The 24,054-nt window shown below is 40.5% G+C and overlaps 1 protein-coding gene across 1 annotated transcript in view; it reads right to left on the reverse strand.

Annotated features, from left to right (window-relative positions):
• The window catches only part of vstm2a (V-set and transmembrane domain containing 2A), a 71,612-nt gene that overhangs the window by 11,313 nt on the left and 36,245 nt on the right, over positions 1 to 24,054 (reverse strand). Inside the window, exons 3-4 of the mRNA XM_076102066.1 lie at positions 3,701 to 3,751; positions 839 to 1,175 (exon numbers count right to left, since the gene is read on the reverse strand). Of these exons, the coding sequence (XP_075958181.1) occupies positions 839 to 1,175; positions 3,701 to 3,751 (388 nt within the window). The remainder of the gene's footprint in view (positions 1 to 838; positions 1,176 to 3,700; positions 3,752 to 24,054) is intronic.

Consider the following 24,054-nt stretch of genomic DNA (forward strand, 5'->3'; position numbering starts at 1 on the left):
TGCTAGTAGAAGAAGGAGAGGAAGGAAATGCAAATCGCCTTCTAATTATATTCACATTAAACCTGAGGATCCTCTCACCATAGGTGGACAAAAAACAGCCATATGCTACATTTTACATTGTAACATGATGGAATCTTGCGGTTCATTTCCAGCTGTACCCCAAACTAACTCTCTGGAATTCCGCACACAGTTCACACCATGTAGATTGCAGTTGAACTTAAAGTTCAATCCAATTCACCTTTGACCTCTGATGTTTGTCATAACGTTTTCAAATGTATAACCAGTCAGCTCACTGTGATGTTATTTCAAAGCTATGTGTGACAGAGGAAAAGTTTAGTATATCACCACCATAGAGACATAAACGCTTGTCTAAATTCTTGAGATGGCAACATATCAATAGTCACAAAGGGGCTACCAGCTTTGTGAATAAGCAGATAGTAAAAAGAAAAAGGTGCATTACTGCATTCTGGTGCAAGTTGAGACCAAAAATTCTGCTACACCTCTCAGGGTTACTCTCCACGAAGTCTGTTTATCTGTTCAGAACCACCAGATACTGAAGATTGCAGTATTATTGGATCCATTATGAGAGTGAATGATACAGGTGCAGCAGTCTTTATCAGTCTGCCTTGAAACATGGTTACCCATTTTACAGTTGACTGCTGTATAAGAGCATGCTGAAGTGTGTTGTCGGTTGTTTTGTTGTTTTTAGGTAGGTGACTCACAACCAGGAAGGTTGCTGACCAGACTATATGTAGGTATACTATAGGTAGTTAAAAACTTAAAAAGATGTTTTTGTGTTTCACTGCGCCCTCCCACAACCCTCCCCAAAGGGCCTTACCTGAGCCGGTGTTGTGTTCAGCTGTGTTGGAGGACGTGTGAGAGGTGGAGGTGGAGGCCACCCTCTGGTCTGAGCTCATGCTGTCCTGGCCCAGAGGTGAGCTGGACTTTCTCGGCTTCTTGTCCGTCAGGTGCAGCGGGGAGGTTTTCTTGGGAGGCACCAGTGGCCGTCGTGGTCTGGCCGTGGCGTTGACCTTCAGCCAGGCTTGGACTTTGTACTCCAAAATCTCTCCGTAGTTAGCTCGTGTCACCCGGCACTCGTAGAGTCCTTCGTCACTCTTAACGACTCTGGAGATCTGTAGCTTGTGTGAGATGTCGTTGCCCTGGACTTTCACTGTCTGTTAGAGTGATTAGAAGAGACCAGAGTCATAACAGTGATGGAACACTGCAAGGTATCATGACACGTCATGCCACTTTATTCTACAACATGCTACATGATGGTTATACTGTGACATTTGGAGGTTAAACCATTAATACTAAGTTTATCTTGTGCATATAAACAAAAGTGGCAATGATAAATACAGGTTAAAACATATTGCCAGGTGCACAGGTCAGCGTTTAAATTGTGGGGTTTTATCTGTGTCCCATTAGCGTATACAGGTTTTCCTTCCATCTTATTGTGGACCTTGAGGGCTCCAAGCCACCTTTTTTTATAGCCGGTGGGACTGGAGCCAACATGTTTTGCTTACTGGCTTGATCTAAACTGCATTCAAAATTACCTTTCAAGGGAAAAATATTTTCTCGGGTGCCGTATTAATCACATAATTAACAATGAATGAAATACATTTTTGGTTTCACACAGGACACAATAACAGTTCTCCTGGATGAAAGTCCTGTGTTTGTTTGACCCGCCCTCCTCCTATGATTAGACACGTAATTGCGAAACATCAAAAACATAATCTTTTGACATATGTCAGCTTGACCACTTGAGCTGTCCTGATTTACATGCTCGGGCAAGTGAGTTTTCTGCGCTGCTCTCAGAGCTGCACAGGCCACCATGGATCACTTCTCCATCTCTTAATAATAAACACACACATTCAGACTCGCTCACAGATCCAGATTTAGTGATCGGGGGTTAAATGCGTATGTGTTTTTGACTGCTCAACATCTAATTCAACACCTATGGAAGCTAGTTGATGAAATTTTACTTTGATAATTGCTTTTTTAGTCATAAATATTTAATGAAATGGAGCAGTGCTGAAATAATGGAACCAAAGATTTTCACCAAATGTATTCAAACCAACTTACTACTTTGCAATTGCAGGCAACATTCCAAATCAATCAGAGACGTAGCAAGATTGCTACAACAGCTTGGGTCCATGTTAACTTCCTTTCAGCTGAAAACCCCCCAAAAAACACTGCAACAGGAAATAAACTGGGACGAATTCAGAATGTTAGCGTTTACAACTGTGAAATGGTCTAAACCCAACTACGTACATGTACTGTGATAGTGGATTTTATTTCAATTGCACATCTCAACACAACATTTTGTGATCATTGTTTTTAGTGATTTTTTGTGAACTGTTATTGTGTCCTGTGTGAAACCAAAAATGTATTTAATTCATTGTTAATTATGTGATTAATACGACACCCGAGAAAATATTTTTCCCTTGAAATGTAATTTTGAATGCAGTTTAGTTGCAGGGGAAAGTCGTTTCGTAGGAGAAGGGGTTGCACAGAAAGGCGATTGGGGTAAACAGCTGGCTAACAACAGCAGTCTGACACTGGAGACGGGTTTAAATCCAGGGTCCTGCCTGTGGTTACGTTTAGACAACAACAAAAAGTAGGGTTTGGGAAAGCTTATGTTTTTCTTTCAATACCTGAAATGCTGAACACGTCCAAGTTTTATGCTTCAAGTCACTGTTTTCGATTTACCCAAGCACAGATAGGTTCAGTATGAACTATTTGACTTTGACAGTTTGATTTTTAATAAAAAATACACCAACTTGCACCAACTTGATGTCTAGGAATGCAGCTTCACAGTTAAAAATAATTTAGACAAGAAAAACATGTTTCTAGATCTATGCCATTATTTTACAATGTTATCGAAACTCATAGAAATCAACCTGATTTGTAATAAACTGTCATTTAAATTGAAAAGCCTTTACACACTGCTGGCTCGCCAGCTTAAGAAAGAGACTACACAAAATTGTGAAATACTCGCCTGAGAATATTATGTCAAGGGCTTTTATTGTGAAATTTAAGAATGGAAGGAGTGGATCTGGTGTGAGCTGTCTTTGTCGAGGTTAAAAGTAGGAATAAAGTTTGCCATCTTGGTTGGAAAAAATGGAGCCTCCATGTTGTTGTTTCATGAATATAGGCTCCGCTCAATCAGTTCCGCACACCATAATTAGTTGATGCTTTTATTCTCGGGGCGAAAATGACGTCGCTTTTCAGCATAATATTTGCGTTCTGAGTGAAAGTATTTATGACAAAAACAACAGTTGATAAATTCATAAAATGAATGATGTGAAATACATTAAACAACATCTACATCTTGATCCCTTCCCTGACCTTTTACATTGCACAGAGCTCTCTGATTTTCTAAGGCTTCCAGCGAGGTCAGTGGCAGGAAGTGTGGGTTGCTCTGGGCACAGAATGCGCATACAGAGTGACGGGAAAAAAGAGGCAGAGCGGGTGGTGGGGCACGAGCGCAGGAAGGGAACCGCTCTGACAGTAATAATACACTGCCGCTGATTTCACTGATTAGCTCCTTTCTCTGGTTGAAGGTGTATTATTCGGGGAAAATCAACTGCTGTTGTGTTTGCTCGGAATGAAACGCCATCCAACTTGCGTCATGACTTCCCACAACTGAGAAGCACTAGGTTGCAACCAGGGACACGTGGGGTAACTCTGAACTTACACTTATTTTTGTGCCCTCGTCATAGGGATCAGGATCTGGTATCATCTCCATCTGGAAAGAGAAAGCAGAAGAAGAAAGAGAGGAAGCATTAGCAGAGGGATGGCAGCCTGCTGTAGAGTCTGCTGCAGTGTCGCTCTCAGAGAGCCGCACCGAGGACACATTCTAGTATGTATGTTATGCAAGTCTCTTGTCAGACTCCTTTGAATCAGCTACAAGATTACTATGACAACTTCAAAAAAAAGGCATCAGCTATCCGCTGACGGTTATAAATCTTTCATTCCTACATCAACATGCAGTTTACAGACTGAGGGATTGCATTGCTGCTGTTCTGCCTTTAAAAATAAATGCACAAAGATGTTGCTCTAGCCACTGTTTTTGATTTATTTTTAGATTCTTTGAGTGGCTCTGTGGAGAAATTAGACAGTTTCCAGACACTGCAGTGAATCACGGGGAGAAGCAGTCCAGACCAGAACACTGTGTGACAAACTAACAGCTTCCTGAGACAGATGATGCATCAAAAACTCCATCAGTCCATGAAAACTGATGACAAATAATAAAATGTCAGAAGGAATGGAATAGCATCTCGGGAAAAAGAAAGAAAATCAAAGTACTGAACAGCGTAGCTCTGGGGCTCAAGAAATGCCCCCGTTTGAGGCCCGGCGGCATCATTCTAGCACGGTGGCAAGCACTAAGCCTCCAGCCTACATCATGGACTGGCCATTGATTTTAGAGGTTATCATTTATTTATCTCACATCGGATGCCAAATGGATGTGTGCCCGAAAAAAAAAAAAAAAGAGCTGAAGAGGAGCAAGAGCGGTGCAGCAGAAAAGACTTGAGAGGAAGAGGAGGAGGAGGAGGAGGAGGAGGTTTCTCCAGAGGATACAGGAAGCTCCATGGTCGAGACGGAAAAACCAGGCAGAGTAAGAGAGAGAGATAAGATGGCTACTTATGAGCGTTCGCAGCAGAGAGCGTTCCTTCAAGTGCTGTAATTACCTCGGAGGAACCAGGCTCTTTTCTCTGGAGGATGTTTTTGGCAGACAGGTGATTAATGAGCAGAATTAGGAGCCATAGCTTTCTCTGTCTGTATGTATGCATGACTCTTATGTCTTGACTCCACAGATGGACCCGGCACCCTCCATTGTATCGAGGAGACATCTTTAACGGTGAGGCAGGATTAATTGTCCTCGAGTCTTGGCGCTGGACTGTTTCAAGTCATCAATTTCAGCCTCCTCTTTTACAAACTTCACAGCGGTTATATGGGCTGGGTGTGCAGTCTATATATGTCACCTGAGGAAGATTAAGTTCGAGAGGACAGATGCTCTCTGGCCTACACATAGTGGCTGCTGCGTTCAGGAAAACATGGGCCCAAGGAAGGAGGAGGTGATGGGAAACGGGTTTGTTGCCTCTCAAACATGTCTTCATGTAAAATCCTCTGGGACTATTGTAACAGCCTATCATCACAACACAGCTGAACTCTATTATTCTTCGGTGTCCAGTGTTTAATTGAATGTGATGTATAATTAAAATCCTTTACTGACTTCAGTCAAAGCAGTAACACAAAGCAACATGTTTTCATTGCTCCACTGATTATTGCAATATTCTGTTCTGACCTACTGTAATACATTCTGTTACTACTGATAGTGAAGTCTGGGAACATCCTCCTCCTCCACAGTGTTCTTGTCACATTGCTTTCTTCAGTCTCTTTATCACTGCGAACCCTTTTAATGCTAACTAAGAAGGAGCGGCAATCTTGAAGTGTTATAATCCAAAGTAGTCGGATCCTTTTTGTGTTTCTCCATGACGTTATTTGTGCACATATTGCAATCTTCTGCCCTCATCCCTTCTTAGTGTCAGTGTACAGTATGTACATGTAGGTCCTGTTCTTGACTGCAAAACCAAACCCGTTGATATCGGTGCTTAATTAGCATGGCCTAAGGTCGAGTAGCTATTGCGTTGGGTGTCACGTACCGACTCTTTGGGCTCTCTTCTGGGCGCCACCAGTGAACTGTGATTTTGCTGCAGCGCATTGAGGTTTTATTTCTCGCCATGCACCCCTGGTAGAATGAGAGGTGCAGTAGAGGATGTAGATATACATCAAGTGTCACTCTGCAATCTTGGTGACAAGATGCATGCGTCTCCTGCTCAGAGCAGGACGACAACTCACTTTTGTTCCATATTAGTTCAGTCACTTTTATTTGGTGAATGCACACCCATTTAAACCTCCCTAAAATCATAATCATAAAAGTCCTTTAGTCATGTACTGAAGGTCTTTCCTTCACTCTGGTGAGTTTCCACAGCCGTCTGAAGGCAAAAGGTATCTGTTCCATCTGCAGTTTGTAACTGGGGTGATACTGCACAATGTCATGGTGCAACCAGCACCAGACTGTTGCAAAATACGAAACTTGTCCTTTTAATGAATTATTCTTCAGGTTCTACGGCAAATCAACGGCCATGTTGGAAACTGGGCTAACAACTGCTAACTGTGTCTCCATCCATATGTTGGTGCTACAGTATGAGAGTCTGCATGATGGATGGGTAAATAAAATGTGCCTTCAATATCAGTCGCTTCCGACACATATCCTGTCTCAGACTAGTAAGAGTTGACCTTTTTATCATTTAATGAAAAAATATTTTCCTGAGGGTAGTTAAGTGATTCTAGTAATATATATCGATTTTAGATTTTAGCCTAAATGAAACCATTCTATTGTTGCCATTCACAGCTGTTGTAGGAGCGATATTGTTGTCTTTCATAGCAACGGTTAAACACTAGCTCGGGACCAAGCTGAAGAGTTTTGGAACTTACAGAGACTGGATGAATCATACGTGAAGAATGTTCCAACAACTTTCCTTTTTTTTTAGTATTTGACAATCAGGACGGAGCATAAACCTCTGCGACTAAATACACAAGACAACATATGGAACGTCTGGTCAGTAACTACTGGAGTTCTGGTTGTTGTAGCAGAACAATCGCAACAGCAACTAGCCGCTTTGCCTGTTCATATGCAGTGTGAGATTTGCATTGGAAAGGCAAAACAATATGGATGTAGATGGTGAAGGCAGGCTGCATAGCCTAGAGGGAATTGGCCACTCGTCAAATACCGACGCTTGCAATTGTTAAAGAAGCACAGCCCGCTTCCTTTTGGCGCCCATGTAAACCAATTGGGCTGTTCACACAGGATGCCTGCTTGCAACCTCCAGCAATAGTTTTGCACACTGATGATCTACCGTGAACTATATGAATGATATATTATATTAACAATTCAGATAAATTATCAAATATGCATCCCACGCTTTTAACTTTCCTCCCGTCTCTTCCTGCTGTTCTCCTGTTTCCATTCTCAGATTTCAAAATCGAACCACTATGTTTCATAGAATTAACCTCGTGTCACTGTTGATTGTGACTGTGGTTTCTAAATCACATACTTCTTGCACATATTTGTCAGTTGTGTCTAAACAGAGAGCAAGTGGGAAGAGCAGGAGACAGCGGTTTGTGTGAAACCAAGTCAATGTTGACTTATTTTACCATACTTTTGTTACGTTACGTACTTATTTTAACCCAAACCAGGATCTTTTCCTAAACCTAACCTAGTAGACTTAAAAACAAAGTAAACCTACGTTGGGAGTTTATTTTCAAAAGACAATATGCATGTAATTAGCAGAAATTGTCGCTGACATGTCCAAAGCTAATGTTAGAGGGGAACCGAGAGCGTCATAGTTTGAAGAGTAGGGTCACTGATCAAATGTCAGTATTTGGCCAGTTGGTAGTGAAAATTTGCTGCAACTATGGCCATTCCTCTTCTACTTTTATGTTTAAAATAAAATAAACATGTTTTATCTGCAGACTGTCATCATCAACTGAGCCAGACTAGAACAGACCCGGTCGGCTTTGGTCCTGTCAGTCGTCACATCCCAAAGCATACTCAGAATCCGCTCGGTCATTATGTGTTCCCTCATCCAGGAGGACATTGCTAAGGGAGAGAGTCAGTTCTATCATCATTAGGAATAACATGTCCACCATGTCGGCTTTGATTGACATATGTAAATGAGAAGTTGATCAAATATTGTTTTTTTTTAGCTAAATTTGCTTTGTATTCATATTTAACGATGCATTTCTTTACTTTTGGAGCTGCTGCTGAGCTCATAGACTTCCAGCAAATGAGTCAACATAACTCAAAAAAAAGCACTATGCTTAACTCAAGGTTCATCAGGGTTACAAACCTGCATGCACGGTTGACATTACACACACTGCATACCTTCCAGCTGCAGACTCGTCACACAATGAAAGAATGACAGTAGTCTGCAGGTCAGCTTTCCTCACATATTAAGAATAAATCCACTTATATTTAAAATAATGTTTTATCCAAATGGACTGTTTAGATTGGCAGGCACTAAAACCCCAAAATTAGGGAGTACTTTACGAGTGTCAAGCCATTAGTCACCCAGCACTGTGCAAATGCAATTAAGGTCATTTTGACTTAATGAATGTCCAATATCAATTCAGAATCACGGCATTTATCATCCGCTGTAAAAGGCATTTATCTGCCACCGAGATGTTGCTGCTCTGTGTCGTTAAAAAGAACAGATGAAAACCTGTTAGACCTTAAACCTTTTATAGAGAACAATCACTTTCATTTACTGTTCCAACTTCTACAAGTAACTTTTGGGGCTGCGACCGCAAAGCAAAAATTTTCAATGACACTGTCGGAATAAACCTCCATTATTTTCCCATTTATATTTTATTCCTATCGCATAAGTGCCTTCTGAGCCAAAACCGCGACCGCTCGCAAGTATCTCAATTTCAATCGCTTGTCTCTTCATTGCAGAACCCTTCCACCATGACATGCTGCCATTCTTCATGCAAATCTCAAATTGACTCCTTGTAAAATGTGCTCCGCAATTATTGTGCATCAAAAAAGCTCCATTGAGTTGCTGCGACTAAATTAACGTCACATGAAGAGAAAGTGCATTTAAACTGAAATATAAACTAGACCACCCTGTGCTGCTGTGATTGTATTACAGCTCTTACTGTGACTGGAATGGCCCTGACCCCCCGATGATAGACATGCACGACCAATGAAAACACATTAAAAGGACCAAATATTGAAATGAGTTTATCCAGCAATCATCGGCAACACAAACAGTCAGAGGAGGTTAAACTCAGGTCGTGGACTTCATATGACACATTAAACCCAGTGATCCTATGGTGGCAGAGCAAATGTGTCATTAAATACTGCAGTGAACAGCTTATCACCACCTCTTTCCATAATGTGATGCCAACCTAGTATGGTATTGAAATACACATAAAAAAGACCCCTAAATTGTCCTTTAAATATGATATTGCTTCTGTGATGCGATACATAACAAAATCTGCCTCAAGACGTATGGATTGAAGGGTGCTTTTACAGCTGTAGTTCATTTAATCTGGACCAAAATGTATTTTAGTTCTGGTATGGTTCTGACTTTTAACAAAGGAACCAAGAGGAGTGAACATGAAGTTATACAGACTGACCGGTAACAATTAGCATCCTGCATCATCAGGACCCACATGGGGAAATCACATTCCAGTGACTGACAGAAGTTTATGAAGCACTTCAATGCGTGTGATGTGTATGTGTATGTTCTTTGATGATAACTTATCATAGTCATGATAAGGATCATTAGTATTATTGCGCGTCAGACAAATTTGGAAAGAAATTTATAAAAAAAAATACTGCTTGCAAATCCTTAAGGAACATGAGTGCTCGGGGAAAAATATTTGGACGGACCTCGATTTCAGCTGATTTCCTCCTGCAGAAATATAAGTTTGGTCAATAAAATAATTTATTCCAACTGATGTCATTAAAAATACTGCTGTCATTCTGCAAAAATAATTAGCAATTGGCTTCTGTTGGTTGCATCGAGAGTTTGAATGTTTAGAGCAGTGGGCCCTCAGAACAATGGTCGTTTGTTTTTGGCATAACAGGCTGTCTGACAAATGGTCAATGTGACATTATTGGGACTATTGTGTGTTTCGGAACAATGGGAAGTCTCCTTCCTAAAACCCAATAATGTACGACAAACATCACAACTACCTCAACAACCAAATAAGGACATTGTGTGGCTCGACATCACCCAGCAGCTAGGATACGATGGAGATGGTTATGTAGCTGATATGCACATGCCAACATTATATTTTGGTCATGGAATGGGGCTAGCCACAACAGCTAATGTTAAAATCAAATTTTGGGTCCATTTAGCTAGGGAAAATGCCCATGCTGACGTGTTACTGTGGTTACCAAGGATTTATTAATAGTAGCTATTGAAATCATGCTAAAATCACATATCTGCTATCGTGAAGTCCTGGGACTTCACGATAGCAGGAACAAACCGCAGCAGTCCGCTTGTGTATGGACAGAGGCCCACCTTTTTAAGCGGTCTTGGTTTGGTTGTTTGGTCCACACCAGGATTTGATTGACAGCATTCACACCAATCAAAACAAACCGTACTGACTGGTCAAATGGACCTGAGTTTGTTTTAACTGAACCAATCAGGAACCAAACAGTTGTTAATAATAGTGTTGATTGTCTTACCATCAGCTCTAAGAAATGCCACCAATTGATGTACATGATATTTTTTAACCTAAATCATATTTACTTTCTGGTTCGAGAATTAGAGTTTCATCATCCAAAATAAGGTTCAAATAAAGTACATTGCTCTAACCTTGGTGTAAGCTTTACAGTATGTGGGATTGACAGAAGAATGGACAATTATAGGGTGATTCACCATCAAACTTGAAGCTTAATCCAAGTGACAAAGAAAACGTTTGAAGCCAAAGTGGAGTTGCTAGTTATTTTTTTATTTTCTTTCATATCTCGTGTTTAAGTTGAGTCCAAGCATCCATTTTGAATGTTATCAGCCTATTCAATGGGAGTTGTATACTGTTATACTTTAACAAACTGCATCCACCACATTGTGAAAGTGTAAGTGAAACCATGATCTTATTGGTACAGTAAGTAAGTCAACAGTGAGTTTTGGTTTCACATGGGACAGCGGGCTCATGGGTGAAAGTCCTGTTTGAGTCATCCATTCACCCCGACCTCCTCTCAACATGGACTACACTCTTTATATTACGTCACAGGACTTCCACCTTTGCTCCCGTACTAATTACAATGGCCACTAGAGGTTGGCGTCATCTTCTCTATAATGAACGTGTGGACTGGCGGAGCCTGGGATCCAACTGCCGATCTTCCGAATGAAGGACGACCCAAACAAACTCAGGACTTTCAATAGGAAACCGCTGTTTGAGTTATCTTGTTACGCCTGTCGTTAGTCAAATGACTCGTTAGTATTGCTAGTCATGTGATTCATTGGTAAAGTTAATGTCAACCACCATCTTTTCCTAACCCTAAATAAGTAGTGTTGTTGTCTAAACCTGACTTCCTGTGAGATTGGAAGTATATTTTGAAAAGACACAATGCATGAAACATATATTGACACACTCTCCCTGACACGTCCACAACTGCTGCTGGATGGGAACCTAGAGTGTCATAGTTTGAAGCTGAGGGCCACTAACTAAGCCTCATTATTTGACGAGTTAGGAAGGATGATATATTTTATATTCAAAAGGAAAATAAAACCCTGTGCCTTAAGTACCGAAATTCTTTAACAGCTCTCCACTGTATTCTCTGCACACCTGTATCCACTTTATTATTAGCTGGTGTCTCTTTTGTCCAATAACTGGCCAAATGTGCACTCTGTGATGCAATATTAATTTCCAGTGCAGCATCAAAATGTCTCAAAGATCTAAAACACCATGTCACAGTGTCTCTCAGAATCATAGAGCAAGGCTTCTTTGTAGAGCCGCCATTTGCGCTGATGCTCAGTAATGATAAAAAGGAGAAATCCATAGAAGAAGAGGACAAGATAACATTGTCTCCACCCACAGCAGCAGCAAATAGGCCAGCATCCGATGTTGCAGTATGATGATACGTTTTGCGTAAGACAGATGTAACCCATGACTGAATATTCTCACTTGTGAGCTAATTATATGCCCGTACACCCACTTTGATTGAAAGCAATGAGTTCATGGCCTGTTGATGAGGGAGGTAGGACATTATGAGCTGAAGTCAAGGTAGATGAGGCAACCTCCGACACATCAACCGTCACAAATTGATGATGTTTAACAATGAAAGAGTATCTGTTGAGATTTTTTTAAGATCTTACTTCAGCTGTGAAAGAATACTTCTGCAAAAGGCAGCATGGAGGTTTGAGTATGAAAAAAGATAGTTGGATTGAATCGATTTGAAGAATATCATAAAAAGACAGCTGCCATCATAAAAACACAACACTCTTCTAAAGACATGGTGACTGACAGAACACAAACAGTCTGACCTCAGTCTGACTTGCTAAACCAACCACAGACAACAATAGAGAGAAAAATAGTATTGACACGGATACATTATCCTTTAAAACATTCAATCTCCAGCTTTGTCTGCCAACTGCCTTGAAGAAAAGTGGGTTAGAAGAAGCAGTCAGCCTAAATACAATACATCACTGTCGGGCGGAAACATCGTATAGCCATATTTCGTATTTTTTTCTCATAATTCATGAATAAATCATGAATCATACATTTGTCCTCGTCACACTCTTGGTGGATCTGTGGGTCTTTAGAAATATTTATCTGATCAAAAGAACTAAAAACACCTTGTGACTAGATCTCAAAACAACATCATAAACCAAACTCAATTCTACATTTCTCAACAGCAGTGTGCCTGCGGGATTCAACTCAACGCATCGTATCACGCTTGCAGAAACACACAATGCCACAATTGTTAACGTTGTGAAATGACCTGTTAGGTTTAGGCAGCTAGACTACTTAGCTAACGTAAAAAAAACAACATCATGGTTTGTGGTAAAATAATATTTGCACAACGTAACTAATGGAATGAACTAACAAACACCTTTAGCAGACTTTCTTATGTTACGTAATCAGCGTAACATAACAACGATTACGTTTGGTTAGGGTTGTAACGTGGCTATAAAAGAACAAATACACACTCGTCTTGTGGTGAATGAACCCTTCGGCAAGAACGTCCCTATCGTATAATTATGCAAAATGATGTTCCAAGATGATTCGGACTGCTAAAGCTTCATAAAAGATTCTGCTTAAATTTAGAAAACCTGTTATGATCTCGTCGAGGATTGCGACCAATAATTAAGACAAGATTTGAAAAAGATTTGAAAAAATCCAAACCTGTCCATGCACCAATATACCAAAGATAACCAAACCAGTTCTGCTCCAAAATCTGTAAAGGTTTAGGTTTACTTCACTTGTTCTGCCATTGTGAGACTGAACTTCTCTTCCTTTCTTTAAACAAGTGGTAAATCCTTCATGTAAGACCATGCAAACTGTGTGACATTTGATTCCGTGTGCTCTTTCCTCAATTCAAACCAGTGTAGCTCTATTCAAACTCACGCGACTCCTACGATCCAGCGCAAGCACAACACTCATCAGTTTGTTTACTTGTTTGAATGCAAGTTCAATCATCTTATGAATACATTTCAACAAACCTCCAGGGCAATGCAATAGAGGAGTAAATGCTGCATGTGTAAGGCACCTACAAATTGACAGCATATTGATGCTCTGTGACACATCTCCAATTATGATGGATGTGTTTGGCTCCATCGCGATCCATTACAGCCAGGACAACTTAATCATATCCGATAATGAGCTATGAATACTGCATGCATTTTAAATCTGATCTCTCCTCCAGCTGAGGCTGTCAGTGGCAGTGTGCCTCCATCTTTAAGAACACAGTGAGGCCATAGTGGGTGGAAGGTTAGAGTACATAAAGCACAGTAGTCTACCCTGTAAAGTGCTTCCTAATTACAATACTCACTGACTCCCGCTTGAAGATGTTTTGGGTCTAAGCTTAGTTGTTAACCCTAATTACATCCCACAGCTGACAGGGGTCCCATTCAAATGCAAACACTAATCCCCTTCACAGCCCATTGGTTTATGACAAGAGCTATGTTAATTACATGTAAAGCCTGCAATTGTGCGTGTAGAAAACATGAAAGTGCTCAAATTGTGTACAATTACTCCATTACTTTATCCAGTGAAGGGGAAATGATCCTTTGACAAGCCAATGTTGCGGGAATTAAAGACCAAAAGAGCGCTCTTATTTAACTGTGAAATGGTCTCAAAGCACAACACAACAAGCATGGTAAGTTACTGTACAACTAGACTGCACTCTCAATAGCATGTTGAGGGAAACACATGGTTAACATTGTAAATTGTAACAAAACCAAAACGCTACAACAGTACTTGGTTAGGTTTAGTAAAAAACATCATGATATGGCTTAAAATGACTTTGGGCAACAAAAGTACTTGGTTCACACATGACATCACCAGCCTTCTCCTGGGAGAACGCCTTGTGCTTTTTGACCCATCACAACAACGACCTCCTCCTTTCGCTGACATCTGGGGACTCATTTCCAACCAATCCTCAACAAAATATGTGTACCTCAAAACGTTATTCAGAATGCAGTTTTATTGTACATGCGTCGGAATGAGGACGCATCAGTCACCGGGTGCAACGCAGAGGTTAAAATCGGAGGTTTGCCCTCTTTTCAGCTACTGCTCTTGCAAATATCCATGCAGACATCCTCAGACACACTTGACTCTCTTTGTGTCGCAGCATCAGAATCCCAGGGCGTTGGCTTGGACAAATTACAATTAGTGCCCCCCGGGCCCAGAGGGCTGCTAGAGTGCTTTCAGCTCCTCCCTCATCTTTTCAAGTTTCATCAAAATTGCTTCAGTTATACAAAGAATTATTTTTGCTTCATACATGTATCAGAATCCAAGGTCATAACATGCAAACAATGTCTGTAAATGCTTCTCTAAAACATGCATATTTGTTTCGCCAATTTTGTTGAAATATATTTTCATTCATTTCAACCATTTGCTAAATGGCAAGTTTAAAACTGCCTTTCTATGCTATAAAATGCACAAAATAGTTGCCCTTTGTCAGCCATTTCATTTTGACACATCAAAAAAACACCCTTACACATTAGTGTTCATGATGGTACTTACGAGAAAGCCAAAAAAAAGATGCACCATATAACGTTCATCTCCGCTCATTTTTTCTTTAATAATAATGGGAACAAACTTCCTGAGAATCCACTCATTGAAACAGACTTTAGTTTCTTTCTTCTGAAATAGCTACACTGTAGCCTGGGTCCGTGCCATTCTTCACGTTGTATAAAGAACAATGTCTGTTTAGGGGTATTACCTAATCTCATTGGTCTACTTTTGCTCATGCAAATATATTTGTGCGTTCGTTGTTCGATAGCCAATGCTGCCTAAAAGCAGTTAACGCTTTGCCTGTGTTATTGTTGCATTGAATGAACATGAGCAATGCAACTCCGCGCATCAAAACATCAGCTTGTTCCATTATCCAACTTTATTATTAATGAAAATTAAATAAATAAACACATAGCCTAAATAATGAACATAATATATAACGTATGAAGTCATATTTCCCCTCAACTGATCGTGAATAAATTCACCAATGGGCTCGTGTTCATTCAATGTGACAATAACAGAGGCAGCATCGGCTATTAAAGAACGAACTCAGTAGACCAGGGGTCTTCAACGTTTTTCAGGCCAAGGACCACCAAACTGATAGAGAGGTGGAGCAGGGACCCCCTACTAAATATATTTTATAAAATTGTGTTTTATATTAAACTGGGCCTAGTGCCATGGATAAACATACCTCTTTATTGTGCATTCAATACTAAGCTATTCAAATAATACACAGGTTCATATATTCATGTTTTTATTTTAAACATGTGCAAGGTACAGTGAGTAGGGTGGCCGTGCCACTGCCATTCATAAACATACCTTGTAAAAAAAATTGGGGGGAAAAAATGAAATATTGTCTAATCAACCAGAAATTTCACGACCCCCTGCAGTACCTCCGCGGACCCCCTAGGGCATTATACAACATAATTATACAACGTAAACAACGGCAGATAAATTATCCTTCATGCACGGACCAGCCTGGTCACTCTAGTGTTGCCTGCAGCTGTAATTACTTGTTACTGTAATTAAGCAGCAAGTTTTGTGCATGTGTCTTTTGTCTTCAGTTTGAAATTTTAATCAGTATGATGTGATAAGAGTTGTAATTTTCTTAAACTTGAATTGCATCTTTTATCATCCACGAGTGACAGTCGTCAGATACTGTGGACGTGTCTCGTGTTGAACCGATGGTGAAATTAGCCTCCAAGCATGTGAGTGAGAAACTATAATGAGCCCTGCTTTGAGATAACCAAATAAATATGTCCACTGGATACAACAACCCTCAGCCAACAGGAAACACATCCATCTGCAATGAAAATAAGTAGTTCACTGTCCAATAAGCCGTTTTGTAGTGCTTGTAATTTGAAACGTATGGATCCAGAATATCATAGAAGATGGTAGATATCTCCGCCTGGTGGCTGGCAGCAGTAAAGCCTCTCCATGTTAGCGTATGGGACTTGGACCAAACCAAAAAAAAAAGAATGCGGCAAATATATTTTTTTCAAAGATGGTTTCTGCCATTTCAGGTAGTTCTTATCACGCTGCTAAAGGTTCAAGTGTATTTTTTTAATTGGTTATTTGATGCTATACAAAGGGGGTGTGATGTCATGAAAGACAGCTGCTCTGAGTGAAGACGTCGTGGAGCTGGAGGGTTAGCAATTACACAAGAGAGAAGATGTAACTCTAACTTTCTATAACCGTCACTGGTCGGTATAATAGAACATGTGTCAATTTGATCAGACATGTATTGATAGAGATATTATGGATAGTTGTGGCAACTAACTATCGTAGAAGCTAGGTGGCTGAAGCTAACAAGCTGTCGCCGTGCTTGTTGTACATTTCCCCCTGATCCAGATGTGGAGCTTTGTTATCATCCACCCCTGATTCACTGTCAAAGGTGATATTCAGTGATACGTGGAGCAAAAGAGGTTTGGATCCCAAAAGGTTGACAGCCCATATTAGTCACGAAAGTGTCATGATTGGAAAAAAGATAAATCAGACAGGAACACAGAAAAATGACAAACAGATGAACGAGAGCCCTATCACCAGTCGTTATCTGAAGTCATAGCCTTTGAGGGCCTGTCTTTACTGGTAACGGCAGGTCTGTTTTTTGTCAGTCAGTGATGCATAGTTAAATCTAAAAAGAGTCCACAAACATTTTAGATATTGTAACATTGTGTAAGTGTATTTGCCTGGTTTTAATTGTATCAATTAATTTACGGCTTAAACTTAAACAACTTCAAGTGTGCAGTACCTCTTTAAGGTTTTTGAATCTTATCCTAAAGTCATTTTTGCCAGCATATAATTCCACTACTGACAGCAGTTATCTGGCTATGAAGAGGTGCACCAAGTATTTCCACCATAAATGTCATTAAAAAAACAACAGGGCATCTATGCTGACGAGTCGTCTTCACTGAACATCACTACTTTCATTCCGAAGAGGGTTACAGAGACAAAATACTAATGCCATCATGCAAATATTCTCACAACAACCGTGCTAACATATACTATGCAGGTGTAATGATCAAGATCTTAGTTTAGTGGCTTAGCATGCTAACATTAGCAGCTAACACAAAGTACAGCTGAGGATGGTGGGTATATTCGAGCTAATTTCATAGCAATCCATCCTTTAGTTGTCAAGACATTGTTCTAAAAGCCAAAACTGTCAACTTGCTGGTGGCGCTGGACAAAAACTCACTTCAGTATTTGTTGGTATATTGCAGTCTGGATCAAAGTGGCGGACTGACCAGTGAGATTTTGATGACTTGGCTAAATTGCCACATTGTTACAACATAACATACCACATCATCACACTGTGTTTTAGTCTTTTTGTTGTAACAATGGAACTCCTTGTATTTGCTATAAATTAATTAATTATGTAATAAAGTTAGGGATGTTGCAAACATTGCTATGTGTAGTAGACACGTGATGTCAAAATTTGAGAAACACACAAGTGATACAATTTTTGAATAATGAGATTAGAGTAATTACAGGAAAAGCGACTCATCTCGCATCTCTCCTTTTAAATGTCTTCCTTTGTAGGTTGGCACACAGCAAAAGTGCAACCAATAATCCAAGGATGGTAACAGACGAGCGTAGGAAAGGGCGTGATGAACAAGCATGAAAATAAATCTGCACCTTTTGAGAAACCCTAATTGATTTGGCAGTTTAATTTCTGTCCTGGCTGGCTAATCCATTTCCAGGGAGACAAAAAGGTGAAATGGCCTGGCTGGAAATGAGGGGACGGAGGGAACGGCAGTCCCAAAAGAATACTGAATGAAATGAGAGACACTGAGTGAAATGTCAATTCGAGTGGACGGCAGCTAGCAGAATGACAAAGTACTTACCACTCGCGACGGGAATGCCTAATGAGAGCCGAGAGGTGACATTTGAGGGGAACGCTGAATTGTGACAGCTTTAGTCCAGTTTTTAAAGCTCAACTCGGCTATTTGGTACATTGACGGCTCCGACTGACAACTGCTCGAAAAAAAACAGAACTGAAATGGCCAGAAATCCCCAGAGGTGTCATCAGCAAGTGGTCTGTCCAGTTTTATCTGCCGTACATTGCTCACGTCAAGTAGGAGAAACCTTTCCACAAGCAAAGGGGACAGCATTTAATTTGGGCGAAGGATTGAAACTACAGCAGTTCAATTAACGGGAAGCCCTTTTCTCTTCCAGCTCCACTTTGTGGTTTATATTGGTCGCTTCCATCAATGTGTGGCCTATTACAGCTTTAAGTCAAGCCTGTCAACTTCCAAATGAGTTCTCTGCTCTTCATGTGAGGAATACAATTAGCTCTTCCCTTCTCTTCTCTTTAGATACATTAGACCAGGGGTCACTACTAATAGGCGGACCACGGTCCGGACCCAGACGCCATTGTATTCGGATCCTGGACCTAAAACTAATTGAGAATTGTTCAATTTTGAGGGAGCGCGTCTATTTTAGCCGGCGCAGCTTATCCAGCTCCTACGGCACTCATTCAGCGGTCCAGGAAACACACCGACCAATTACATGTGTTGTAAATCACATCACGTGATGCTGCTCAGCCAATCACACACGTATACTCCAACAAGTTTCCAGACTCGAGTGAGATTTACACACACGGAAGAGAGATGAGTAGAATTACGTGATTCAGAGAAGTTATTTCACATGACATTCACCAAAAAGAGAAAAGTGGTCAGAGAGACCAGAGAGACCAGAGCCAAGAACAGACAGACTGTTGTATGTTAATTCTTCACACGGACAGTTTAAAACCAGGATGTCTCATGTGTTCAGAGACCGTGACGATAATTAAAAGCGGTAACGTGAAGCGCCACTACGAGACAAAGCATAAATCTTTTTAGCAAACGTATCCACTCACATCTGAAATGAAGTCACAGATAATAAACAATCTAAGAGCCTAATATGATCAGAATCCTAACACATGAATTCACTGTCCAACAATGATGTTAATAGAGAGGAAAAGAGCTGAAACAAGTGGTTTAATAACCACACATAAAGTCCATGCACACTAATTTCTCTTGAAGATGAGAAAAATATGATATTGTGGCTTTTTTGGTTGACATCTCTTCACACCTGCATGAACTGAATTTAAAGCTGCAGGACAATTCAGTGAAATTAATTTTTATTTTAGCTTTATTTTAAGATGCACATTTTTCAAAAGCTTTCTGTAATGTAATTTATTATTTAATGCAGCCCTTATTTTACTTGAAGCGAGAGAAGAAAATGTATTCATTATTAAATGATGTATTATTTATAGTTCATCCAGTTCAATTTGAAATCTGACAATAAATATTTTTGAGATATTATTCAACAGAACTTTAAACTATTAAATTTGACAGTCAGATGTTGTCTACACACAGACGTTAGTACAACTGTAGGCTACGTCAATATACAGTGGGTACGGAAAGTATTCAGACCCCTTTAAATTGTTCACTCTTTGTTTCATTGCAGCCATTTGCTAAAATCAAAAAAGTTCATTTTATTTCTCATTAATGTACACTCAGCACCCCATCTTGACAGAAAAAAACAGAAATGTAGAAATTTTTGCAAATTTATTAAAAAAGAAAAACTGAAATATCACATGGTCATAAGTATTCAGACCCTTTGCTGTGACACTCATATTTAACTCACATGCTGTCCATTTCTTCTGATCCTCCTTGAGATGGTTCTACTCCTTCATTGGAGTCCAGCTGTGTTTAATTAAACTGATTGGACTTGATTAGGAAAGGCACACACCTGTCTATATAATACCTTACAGCTCACAGTGCATGTCAGAGCAAATGAGAATCATGAGGTCGAAGGAACTGCCCAAGGAGCTCAGAGACAGAATTGTGGCAAGGCACAGATCTGGCCAAGGTTACAAAAGAATTTCTGCAGCACTCAAGGTTCCTAAGAGCACAGTGGCCTCCATAATCCTTAAATGGAAGAAGTTTGGGACGACCAGAACTCTTCCTAGACCTGGCCGTCCAGCCAAACTGAGCAATCGTGGAAGAAGAGCCTTGGTGAGAGAGGTAAAGAAGAACCCAAAGATCACTGTGGCTGAGCTCCAGAGATGCAGTAGGGAGATGGGAGAAAGTTCCACAAAGTCAACTATCACTGCAGCCCTCCACCAGTCGGGGCTTTATGGCAAGAGTGGCCCGACGGAAGCCTCTCCTCAGTGCAAGACATATGAAAGCCCGCATAGAGTTTGCCAAAAAACACATGAAGGACTCCCAGACTATGAGAAATAAGATTCTCTGGTCTGATGAGACCAAGATTGAACTTTTTGGCGTTAATTCTAAGCGGTATGTGTGGAGACAACCAGGCACTGCTCATCACCTGCCCAATACAATCCCAACAGTGAAACATGGTGGTGGCAGCATCATGCTATGGGGGTGTTTTTCAGCTGCAGGGACAGGACGACTGGTTGCAATTGAAGGAAAGATGAATGCGGCCAAGTACAGAGATATCCTGGAAGAAAACCTCCTCCAGAGTGCTCTGGACCTCAGACTGGGCCGAAGGTTCACCTTCCAACAAGACAATGACCCTAAGCACACAGCTAAAATAACAAAGGAGTGGCTTCGGAACAACTCTGTGACCATTCTTGACTGGCCCAGCCAGAGCCCTGACCTAAACCCAATTGAGCATCTCTGGAGAGACCTGAAAATGGCTGTCCACCAACGTTCACCATCCAACCTGACGGAACTGGAGAGGATCTGCAAGGAAGAATGGCAGAGGATCCCCAAATCCAGGTGTGAAAAACTTGTTGCATCATTCCCAAGAAGACTCATGGCTGTACTAGCTCAAAAGGGTGCTTCTACTCAATACTGAGCAAAGGGTCTGAATACTTATGACCATGTGATATTTCAATTTTTCTTTTTTAATAAATTTGCAAAAATTTCTACATTTGTTTTTTTCTGTCAAGATGGGGTGCTGAGTTAATGAGAAATAAAATGAACTTTTTTGATTTTATCAAATGGCTGCAATGAAACAGAGTGAAAAATTGAAAGGGGTCTGAATACTTTCCGTACCCACTGTATATGAGATGAAATCATAGCATTATTTTGATGCATGAGGACATTCTCTCTAACGGGACCTTGTTGAACTTTAGTTATATACCCCTGCATAAGACTATGTCAGCTATCTCGATTTGGACCATGGACTGATTTAGAATGTTAGACCCACCTACCGATGATCTTAGCACAATAAGGTCCAAACACACTGAGGTGTACAGGATAGATTCCTAATGAGCTCACAGAAACTTTAAAAGATTTAACGCGTACCCCACAGGACTCTGGGAGAGAGTCTCTGTTCAAAGCGCTGCAGATGGCTGTAGTCTGCTTACAGTAATGGTGTGGGACTGTTAAAAAAAGAGCCACAGGGGTGGTACAATAATAGGAGCAGCACATGGAAAAAGGTCTTTGAATTAACTCAATCACAATTACAAATGCAGCTACACAAGCGAGTCCAATCAAGTTGAAAGACAAATAGCAGCATATGTGTCAGCAGGGAGGAAGTGTAGAGGAGGTTTGGGAGTCACTAAAGTGTCTTTTTACAGCCACAAGAATAACCTAAGAGTTGCCTGGATTGCAAATTGTACTGACTTGCAAGACTACTGGTCACATAGCCAGCACATTTTCTTCATTGGCTGTAATTTGTATGGATAGATTAACGTTAGGTTGGAATAGAGAAATGGCTCTCTCGGGAAAATATATATTGATTTCACCAAAATTCAAAGTGCATGATGTATATGCGTACATATTTGACTCATTTCTAACACTACCATGGGAGATACATGAGGTTTTATTTTTGCTGAAGAAAAACAATAAGCCAAACAATGACACTGACAAGGATGAACAGAAGCTCACAGTCAGGAACCTGTGACCTCAGCAATTACTAGAGAAATGTATAAACACCTCGTGCAACAGTCTCACCCAAAGCTTCTTGACTTACTGTAGAGAGCATCGTCATCGTTAATGGGAAGAAAAGCAATGTTCCCATCTATGACTTTCTTTCACCATCCAGACAGTTCATTCACGGTCCTACAGCCCAACGGTGCTTATACCTATGAAAAGCAATGGTGGACTTTAATTTGTATGTGACCCTCATAAGTGTGAGCCATGGCGTGCAGGGCATTTGTAAGCAAGTCAGGTGACGTAGTATAAAGAGGGACAATGTCCACGTAGAAAAAAGCACAGGACTGTTACCCAAGAGACTGCTGTTCATGTCCTGTGTGAAAGCAAAGGTCAATGTTGAGATTTATTTATTAAAACTTAAATAAATAAAGGTGCAAGATCTGAGACAGGGAGCATTCCTTTTGCCTCTCAAACGGCTCACAGCTAATGGTGCCAACGGTGCAAACTACGGCGAAAGTGCGGACAGAGCTGACTGTAGTTAGCTGAGGGAGAACCGGAGGGTGGGCGATACGATTCTGCAACCTAACCAAGTCGTTTTGTTCACTAATCAACATGGTTTTGCACTGCAGAGGCTTACACAGGCAAACTGAAAATGATAAATAACTTCTCGTACGATATCATACGAACCGTTGTATGTCTCATACAGTTGTATCATACGCCACACCAAAATATGAAGGGGAAAACTGCACAGGGTTAAACCTGTATGGTGATTTTGTTATAGTCAGTGGAAACTCATATTTGAATAATAAAGTTGGAGGTTAGCTGAACTTTGACTGTACGTTTTGTACCTCGTGGTTCCCAAATTCCCCACTGGCACTTTTTGGATGTCTTGCTGTTATGGAAAACATTACATCCAGCATTGTCCACATGGTTGTTTGGATGCAGAATCCTTACAGAACTGTGGAATTCCAGCCCAGTCTCGTGGCAACCTATTTGTTTAGTGTACAGAGACACAAATTGTTAATGTGGTTTGAGCGACAATTCGGACAAAAGATGGACAATTCCTGTGTCTCAGTACGAAGCAATAGGTTTCCTGACTGTTTCACGAACTGCCCGGAGGCTGTGTTGTGTAATTTCCAGATCTTTTTATAATGTTGTTGCACAAATTGCATCATTTATCAGAACGCCTACACCAACACACCTCTACCAAAGTAATCACCATGGCCATGTAGAATCTGTCAGACGTGTCCATTTATTTTTCCTAAGTGGTGAATAGACTGAATCAGTTCAGTCAGAAAACTATTGCGTCTCACAGAACAGAATATTATCCTGTTTGGGCTTCGCTATCTGTGGAAAAATGTCAAAAAAAGATAATTAGGTTCAATATCTAAACTGGTGTTGCTTTTTGACTTCAATAAAATCAGATTTAACGCAGAACTATAGGATAATCAAAGTTCAGTCAGACTTTTCTGTCATTTCCTATTTTCTGTGTTACTTTTAAAAAGTATAACCAAACTATTTTGTTTCAGAAAAGCAACCAACCCCGCCAACAGCAAAGCTGCTATTGATAAAGTCTCGTTCCCCCAGGGTCCGGTAGCTTCACCTATAGCCACGGTCCTCATACATGCTGTCTGACGGTCACTGGAGGGAAGAGAGGATGAAACGCTTTTCATATTTTTTATATCATTTTTTTTTTGAGTCTTTCACCACAAGCATACATGGTGCATCACCTTACAGATTGACAATTTAAGCTGCAAGATTTCAACAGACGAAAAAGACTAAAAATGTCACTATTGATCACCTGAAACTGCAGTAGACCGCTCACAGCATGCTCATGTTTACCAAGCAGGCTGATTTCTGGCGCTTCATAGCAAAATGATACCAAATGAAAATATCTGCCTCTGAGGTAGCTTCAGAAGTCATATCTTTCTGTTCTGCTCATAAAATGTGTTCT

The sequence above is a fragment of the Anarhichas minor genome, unplaced genomic scaffold (assembly GCF_050575085.1).
Source record: "Anarhichas minor isolate MPS153535 unplaced genomic scaffold, ASM5057508v1 ptg000001l, whole genome shotgun sequence".
In the NCBI taxonomy this organism is placed as follows: domain Eukaryota; kingdom Metazoa; phylum Chordata; class Actinopteri; order Perciformes; family Anarhichadidae; genus Anarhichas; species Anarhichas minor.